The 9,325-nt window shown below is 36.9% G+C and overlaps 1 protein-coding gene across 1 annotated transcript in view; it reads left to right on the forward strand.

The window, feature by feature from the left end:
• Nucleotides 1–518: 518 nt before the first annotated feature.
• The window catches only part of LOC138060527 (tRNA-splicing endonuclease subunit Sen54-like), a 10,719-nt gene continuing 1,912 nt past the window's right edge, over nt 519–9,325 (forward strand). Inside the window, 11 exon segments of the mRNA XM_068906334.1 lie at nt 519–614; nt 692–856; nt 955–1,018; nt 1,457–1,540; nt 2,161–2,208; nt 3,664–3,711; nt 5,558–5,610; nt 5,744–5,925; nt 6,875–6,941; nt 8,702–8,766; nt 8,769–8,805. Coding sequence (XP_068762435.1) covers nt 589–614; nt 692–856; nt 955–1,018; nt 1,457–1,540; nt 2,161–2,208; nt 3,664–3,711; nt 5,558–5,610; nt 5,744–5,925; nt 6,875–6,941; nt 8,702–8,766; nt 8,769–8,805 — 839 coding nt within the window. The 5' untranslated portion in view covers nt 519–588.

Raw genomic sequence — 9,325 nt, forward strand, 5'->3', positions numbered from 1 at the left:
CAAATTTTCGGTTGTGACGACAACGTGAGCATATAACAATGAACCATTTATAGGAGAGGACTTTATTTCAGAGGACTTAAATTTGAAATTTTCCCGGGGTAACATGCTCCCGACCCCCCCTAGTGTGCTCTCGCTTATGCGTTCGCATTAGCCCCCCCCCCCCCCCCTCTACTTGAAAATCCGCTCCCCGGGCTCTGTCACTGCACTCATAAACTACGGAAAGACGTTTTTAGACAGATTTAACTCTGTCTAACGCCAGACGAATTTAGACGTCAACTGGCGTCCTAGGGCATTTGAGGTGTCCCCCCCCCCTATTAAAATGTACAAGTGACAGTCTTAGAGGGTAATTAATAATGTAAACGTAATGTCATCGTGTAGACCTCTATTATACGGACGCCTCTCATATCGACACTTTGGTCTGTGCCGTATGAGAGAGGTTCGACTGCGCTGCAGTCGCTGCAGTCACTAATTCCCCGATGGTGAAGGACTGGACGAAAAAGTCTCTTGGCCAGGTCACTAAGTTCAACATGGCGGTCGATTCAGAGCAATGTACAGTACATTGACTGCAGTAATCTGTTTACCAAAGCTATGTCTGACTTGAATATTTTATTTTGGTAACAAGATGAGGTTTATTGATTTTCTATGAATTTATTTTTGGAGAAGAACTCAGCGGACATGTCCATGTTTTCAGCCCGGAAGACCTAATCGCACAGATCAAGAAGCCTTTGAATTTACCACTTCTTGGAGGACCAAAAGCATTTGCTCCCAACCCAGAGAATGAAAATGAAGAGAAAGTCTTGGAATGCATGCTTCAAGAACAGAGAGATGTGTTGAAAGAGCAAAGAATCCACAAGAAGTACGCTGAAACAATAGAAAATCGTATTGGGTCAGATGATCCTAAGTACGAATTAATTATTTCTATCTTTATATAGACGCTTCATTCTTCTTTGACAGAGGCAATTTATCCGTTGGAACTTGGAAACCAGATGAGCGAGTGGTTGAGATGTCTGTGGCAAAGGTGAGTTACAACTTGTTTTTTCTGCTGTTTGAAAAAAAAAAAAGAATTTTGTAACCAATCGCCCTTTTTCTTGACTTCAAAAGCGCTCTCTTGCGTATCTGTAATGACAGTGAGATATTGATGATGACGGTGATTGGGGTAGTCATCAGTGTATTGCAGTGGCAGCTCTAATAAGCTGTAAAATGATAATTAAGTCGAATGATGGGGACAATAATGGCGATGGCAAAAATGATTCCGCCAACAGCAGCGACTATATCAGCCATGGTAGTGGTGACAATGAAGATGATGGTCTTGATTACAATAATATTATATTGACGTGGCAGTGCTGAGACCTCAGTCATATACTCTGACTGTCAATTTTCCTTCTGTTACATATTTTTCTGTATAGGACTTGTTAGGTTTTATTTTTTGATTTGATGCTGTCATTGTTTCATATAGGGCCCTCATTGGCAGCACTTTGGACAGAAAAAAGGTGGCAAAATGCTGTTGCAGCCACAAGAAGCGTTGTTTCTTCTGGAGCAGGTACAAAGGGTTTTAATTAAGGCTCTGCCCACATATATCAAGAGATTACTGAAAACAGAGATTTTTTTTCTCAGTATATGAAAACATGGATACAAAAAAATGATTAGAAAGCAATTAAACCTCCACCTATAGAGCATGCATGCATGTGTGCTCTCTATGGTATCACAAGCATCTGATGTCATTGTATTTGAAAATGTCCATTTTCACCCTTACACGGATACGATGAACCTATGTTTTCAATAATCTACAGTCTGGAGAGCATTTTTGTTTTTGTGTGGAGGGTAGGCAAAATGGGGGAAAAGTCTCTGTTTTGGACTGGGCCTAAAAGTAGGGATATTCCTACCATTACATGTATATTTTTTTAATGACGTGATGTACTTCCTTAGTACATGTAGATTCTTATGGCTAAATTGTCAACCAGTTCAGCCAAATCAGATGACTGAATTTCTTTTCATTCTTCATTGATTGCTTTAAAACCTCAAATTGTGTTGTGTTTTGGCTTCCTGTATGTTCGGTTATTTTCTTTCTTTCTGTTTGTTTTTTCTCTTATTGACCAATCCTCTGAGGATTAAATGGTGTACATACATTGTTCACCTAATAAAATGTTTTATTTATTACAGGGAAGTATTGAACTCTTTTATGGTGGACTGCCAATGTCCTTCCAGCAAGTAAGTTGTAAACAATAAAACATAATATTATTGTAGAAGTGTATGAGCATGTAAAACACACCAACTGCCTCCTTAAATTTTACACTTCTTGTATGGCTGATATGAGATATGTCCAAGATTGACCCTAATTAGATGCATGCCGATTTCAATAAGCATCATACATGCCTGGCATAAGTGTAGGGTTTAAACTCTGACTTTCTGATGCGAGATGATTTGAGTTGATCTTTAGTTTGATTTGGTTTGAACTGATTTACAGCGTCCTCAATAATAATAGAGCACTTGTGCCTGGTTACGTAAGCACAGAACCTTCATTAAATGTAGATGAAGAGAAGTCATCATCATCTTTAACTTAGTTTATAATACTTGGCAACTACTGTAGGCACTCCTTAGGAGGTGAAGGGTCTTCATAGCAACACTCTTTCATCTTCACATAAAAGTTTAAAGTAATTGATTTTACTATAGAGGATAATCCAACAGTGGAACCATCAAAATTAGTAGAGGTAGTGTAATCACATGATTTCGAGTGCAATTTGGAATAAATAAGCAGGATTAAATTTTTTCAAAGATGACCAAAATTGCACGATCCCGTAGGGCAAGGGCAATTTGTAGCCTTTGAAAAAATTTACAAGTGCTTATTTATTACAAATTGCACAAGAAATATCATGTGAGTACTTGTTAATTAATAATATTCATGAAAAATTTACAAGTGCTTATTCATTACAAATTGCACAAGAAAAATCATGTGAGCGAATGTGAGAGAATAATTGGTGTGAGAGATAATTGGTGTGAGAGAATAACTCGACGTGTGAGAGATAATTCGAATCCCATCTGGGGCTCGGATTTTTCCGAGTTCCCAGTGGGTTCAATTGTAACACCTTTCATTTAATATGTGTTAAAAATCATGTGATTACTTATTAATAATATACATGAAAAAATTCGACATGGTCAAGCAGAAGAAATGCACCGGTATCACGCAATCAGGGAAAAATTGCACCATAAATTGCGCCATCCAGGGCGTGCGCTTGATTTGAAAACAAAAGATTTGATTGCTTCTGACCAAACCCTAATTTGTTTATTAGCCAATCATAATCCAGAATTTTGATGTGTAATTTGCTCTGGTATTACACTTTTTGCACTGTGTTACACTTGAACTGCACTGCTCTTAGCCAATCAGAATCGCGTATTTTTTTCATGTATGTTATTAGCATTGTAATAGACTTACAGTATGGCATTTTAGAAATGTCATCTAAAGGGAATCAAATTTTGAGCCAGCAATGACAGTCAATGTCTTCAAATAATAATGTTGTGGGCTATATGCAAAAGCTGCCATTTGAACAATAATGTGGTCTTTCTCTAATGATGGTTATTAAGTTTTTAGTACATAATGTAAATTGTGTAATCATGTAATTATTGGACTCTAGATCTCTATCTTGATTTGTTTTTTTCTTATCTCAGGGATTCATGTCCATGTTATCAGATGATTTCTCTCCTGACCATTACTTGGTTTGTAGTAACTGTTGTAATTTTCTCTAAAGAGGAAATAATAATTATTTTTAGCATACACTAAAACAGTGGATAGCGATGAATGCACGCACTGATTGGCTACTCAAACTCTGGATATCCTTTGTTAACTTATATACCAAAACAGTGGATAGCATTGAATGCGGGCGCTGATTGGCTCGTCAAACTCCGAATATCCTGTGCTATTTACCTCCGAGCAACTCAGGAAAAAATGGCGTCCCGATTTGCATCCGTGACAAGTGAAGAAAACATCCAAATTAATTTCTTGTGCTGTTACATAATATTATCTCATTGTTTTAGTACATACTAAAACAACTATTCACCTCAATGTCGGTGGCTAGCGTTGAATATTTGCCTCTCCGCTTCGCGGCTTGGTAAATATCCACCGCTAGCCACCTCCACTTCGGTGAATAGTTGTTAAGTATTCAACTCCAAGCAATTTGCGCTCCGAAAATGTTGTAATCTTTGCAGGATTAAATGAGTTAAAATCGTCTTTTTGTGCTATATCTCACTGTTTTAGTATATATGTTGTAGTTCAATTTGCACTTTGGTACAATTTGTTTTTGAACTGGTACAGAATATATTGAACTGGTACAAAATAGTTTGAACTGGTACAATTTTAATTGTACTGGTGCAAAAACAGGTAAAATAGTTTAATGTTTGTTGAACACAAAGAACACACTTCATTGATAACAGCTGTTTGCCATTCATTTACTTAGTTCAAGAGGTTACTGAAATAAGGTTTGCTGAGCATTCAGAGCAGGACAGAAATAGCAAGACTTGTTGGAAATACTTTAACATAATAATATATATTTTATAATATTAGTGTACTTCACCATGATAAACAAACAAAACGTATTTCATGAAATTACATTGTTGGATATTGTGAAGACTATAATCTGGTATAAAAACATACCTATGAACTGCTGCAGCAGTTATGATCGAATGTTACTAGTCTAAGACTGCTAGCAGCAGTACCTTTTTCCGTGGGTAACCCAAATGGGATGTAAACTGGGAGTTATTCAAATCAGTTAGCAGGTAAATAAGTGCATGGAAAGTCTGGGGAGAGGAAAAAATAAATTAACAAATTGAAAAAAATAGGAAAAACCTTTCTACAACTGCCCCTGTGTTTGTAGCAGCTTGCTACTGCTCACAGTCTAGAAGGTTACGAGTTAGAGTAGAATCTAAAGGAAAGTCTGAAAAAGAGTAAAGTGAGTGCACCGTCAACCTCAGTTTTGTCATGTACTTGAATTACGGTTAGGAGTGAAGGACATTAAATATGGACACTTTTCTTTACTTTTTTTTATGTGACATAATTAGCAACCTTAATGTACTTCCGCTTATTTGCTGGACATAATCTCTAAATGTTCAAGTCTTCGTTCGGATGGTTGAGTTTGCAGAGGTTTGTTGACTACCAAAAAACAGCTGATTCTAAAATGGATTAGCAATAGAAGATGACGTTTCAAAGTCAAGTGTTAAGTATTAAGTTCAAAGTTAAGTGTTTGTGTTGTTTTTCAGCCGATGAATCAGTGTGCATGTTGTAAAGTGTTAAATGTTTTATGTCTTAAGTATTTTCAAATAATTGCTATTAAATTAATAATTTTGAATGACTTGAAAATGGGGTCAAGATGAGTTCGAAATGTTGTCCTCTGACTCTAATCTTTGTTACCAAAATTCATGCTTTTCAAAATATTGTCTTTTTTATTCTAACATGAAGGTCCATAATACCATTAATTATCAATTTTTAGCCTGCTTTTCCCATGTTCATCGTGATGAGTAATGTTACGTTGCAATATAATAAATTAATTTATGTTTTTTTTGCTTACAGGTATATGCATACTTTCTGCGTTTAGGTTTCACTGTCTTACAGCATTCACCAAGGTACCTGAGAGAGTTGTCAAATATGAATATTCTTGCACCTTTTAGTAACCAGCAAACTGACCCATCCAATGAATTATTTCATTTTATACTGCTGTCTTTCATTTTCGTGACAATTTTTTTCTGTTTTTTTAAGAAATGAGAGCGTGGTCAGCAGAAAAACAGATAGTTCAGCAGAGAAGAGTGAGGAGCTTGCCGACGACAATGGTGATCATGTTGTTAAAGATAAGGCAGCGATATCATCCCCTGTGTCTCATTTATGGGCAAGTGAAGATGGTGTTACACCACTTTTAAGACCTGAGGATGCTGTTTCGACAGGTGTGTTATATCTTTGCCACTGGTTTAACCCATAAAATAGTCTGGCGTTAGACAGAGTAAAATCTATTTAATCTCACTTCTAGGAGTCAATGGGTTAAAACAGAAATATTGTGGTAGCCTGCCCACTGTAACAGTATTACAGGTATCATACAAGTTAGAGCCCTTTATAATTGAAACCATGTCAAATTGCACGCACATGTGTATATATATTGTTAAATTATACTGTACACTGTATAATCAGAAATGAATGAATCAGTTGTGAAAGGTTAATCCCTCGGCCCCATAATCCATTTCCCACTGATAAGTAAAATTTATAAGTGGCCATTTCAGGATGGAGAGGGTTAATTGAAGGGGACTTAATTTTGGAGTGGACCTAGATGCAGTTAATGCTTTTGGATTCCCATTGATGAATAAAATCGTCTGACATTAACCCATTGACCTCTGGGAGTGAGACTTAACAGATTTTACTCTGTCTAACACCAGATGATTTTAGACGTCAACTGAGGGCATCCTAGAGTAGTTTGAGGTGTCCCCCCCCCCATTAAAATGTACAAGTGGCAGTCTTAGAGAGTAATTAACGATGTAAAGTTATTAATAAATGTAAATTGGGACAAATACAATTTAAATTATTATGTCACGATTTTAGGCTTCAATCCACAAACTAAATCACATAAACCAATAATCTTGGTTCATTCAGTAGTGTAGCAGCTCTGGTAACAAATAATGTGATTGTCTCGATACCCAAACTTAAAACAAAGCAGTAATTAGCAGCTCTCGTAACCTGTTATTGTTTGGTATTGTAAACAGCTTCTATTGTTTAAGTCTAAGTCATTGTTTCAAATGTTTAGTCTTTTGTTTTTGGGTTAGGGTATCGCCAGCCAATCACATTATATGTCACGAGAGCTGCTACATGGGTTCATTGCATGTACATATTATTTTCTGGTCTTAGCTGCCGTCTTATCAAAGCTACAACTAATCAAGAATCAAAGATTGGCTACAGCTAATGTTTTTGAGAGGTGAGCAAAAATATCTTTGTCCCATGTCTACAAAATGCTTCCTCACAAACGTTCTTGCCTTAAACCTATTTGCAATGAATGCTAAGAGTTGCTGGAAAAGTTCGTAATGATTTGTCCTTTTGTACTCCCGTGTGTGATGTTAAGTCAACATAAAAATCAGAAATGGTTGATACTACTGTAGATTGAGTGATTGTAACTTGCGAAGTTATAATTCCTGACCCGTTTTTTCAACAGTCCTGTCAAGTGTCTTTATTAGGGGTTACCTAAAGTTGTAACAAAGAGAATACTAACGAAACGCTATCGTTAAACGGATTTTTCGCGCATCGATACCATTAAATACCCAAATTGCGTAGCACGGAGACAAATTTAGAGTTTTCTTTTATTGGTCACGTGACCATGGGTGTGGCATGATGACGTCATATTTAGGTTCATTGGCTTACAAAAGGTGGAAACTGACCAAAATAATGCCAAATTCTCTCAAATTAGTTAACCATTACATTCTTAGCAATGCACCCCAAAAAATACGTCAGTGGGCCCCTAAATCAAAGTAAAATACTATACGACTTCTTTGATAATACATCACATTGAGAGGCTCTAAACTACTCAATTATATTGCCAAAATACCACATCCACTGCACAAATGGTCACCATAATAAACTATGCTTTTAAAGCTTTCTTGTGTAAGTGCAAGACAAATTACAAATATTCAAAGAAATCGCAGTTGCAAAAATATATTTTCAAAATTTTGTCTTAGTTGTAATGTCTCTATTTTCAATGTACCAAATGAATGTAGGTCTAATGCAATTGTAATTTAAGTAGGAATTGGCATCATAAGCGAGATTATGAGATTAATGTAAGTGGAACTGTTTCTAAGTAATCTTAGTATAAGTTTGTATTGCAAGTATTGTTTAAAAACTAAAGTTTAAAAAGTAAAAGAAAAAAGAGAAATTTGTATAAACAAGGGCTCTTTGTACTATACAGGAGGTAGTGTCAACACCCACACTGCTTGAAGCTTAGATAGTGCTAACCAGCTTTGAATGTGATGACAACCTAGAGATTTAACCAATGATTGTCCCTCATTAATTAATCATGCTTTGAGCAACAGGACCCACATGAAGACACTTGCAGGAGTGTGAAGACGGTGGGTCACGAATTCTGACTATGCAAGTTGAATAAAATATTCAAACCATAATAGCATCAAACCAGTCTCATCGTCCATCCAACTGCAAGTGGAACCTAAACTTTGTTCATTTTTATTGTTTAACAACTGAGTTGCAAAGTAGAGGTCCACTATTTGCAGCCAGCTCCTCCAGAGATGGAGACTGCTTCCATGACTAGCAAATCCTGGCAAGCCAGCCATGAGTCCCCACGTGGGAGGCGAGAGAAGCAGGCACCCATAACACTGATAGAATCAGTGACAAAGGGTAGGGTAGGGTGAGACATCATGAACCCCAAAAAGACACAACGGGATCCAGGCACATGTTACATAATGCCACTGCTGACCAAAACAACTGCTCCACATTTTTTAACTCTCTCAAATTGCATTTAACTGCATTATACAAGTTAAAAAAGTGTAGTATTTTTGTAAAATATCACAAAATACAATAAACATACCTGAATTTAAACATATTGCTATGTATATGTACGAAATAATGCCCTACCACATCATTATTGTACATTAAGTTAGTGCATTGGTAAATTTGTTATGGATTTGTTATTGAAAGTGATTTACCCTTGACACACTTCTTGTGGACTCTCAGATCTGGTCAACAGTCCCTTCTTGTGGCATTTGATGTTTACCAGCCTGGAGTTAACTTCAAAAAGACCACCCAGGCCCTCCTGACTTCTGTATAACTGTGTGCAGGTACAATAAGCTACCGTTAACATTTCATTTCTTTGAGGATATGTGATTTTAACTATTATCACTTCATCGTGAGTGGATGACATCGGTATTGAATGCGTGCAAAAACCTTTTTGGGAATACAGTGTATATATATTGCCTTGATCTCTTATCTTGTTTAAAGTTTAAATTTCCAATTTTTAGTTCAAAAGGTTGCCAACTTTGGGCAACCGTCATTGGTTGTTTGAGCATCGGGCTGCCATGCGGGAGGTCGCGGGTTCAAAATTCGGGATCATAAAAATAACTGAGGAGAAAGTGCTGCCTTTGTAGTTTATCTGCAATTGGATAAAGACTTTAAACCGTAGGCCCGGTCTCACCAAGATCATACATGCAAGTTCCCTATGAGGCATTAAAGAACCCACACTATTCGAGGACAGTAGGGAATGGAGCTCCCGGTGTTGTGGCTGTCCTTTGTGAGTGTTTGGGTGTGTGGGCATAGAAGGTCCACATCAGCGGAAGAGCTGCCAAAACTTCAACCTGCTCA

The sequence above is a fragment of the Montipora capricornis genome, chromosome 8, assembly GCF_036669925.1.
Source record: "Montipora capricornis isolate CH-2021 chromosome 8, ASM3666992v2, whole genome shotgun sequence".
Taxonomy (NCBI): Eukaryota; Metazoa; Cnidaria; class Anthozoa; order Scleractinia; family Acroporidae; genus Montipora; species Montipora capricornis.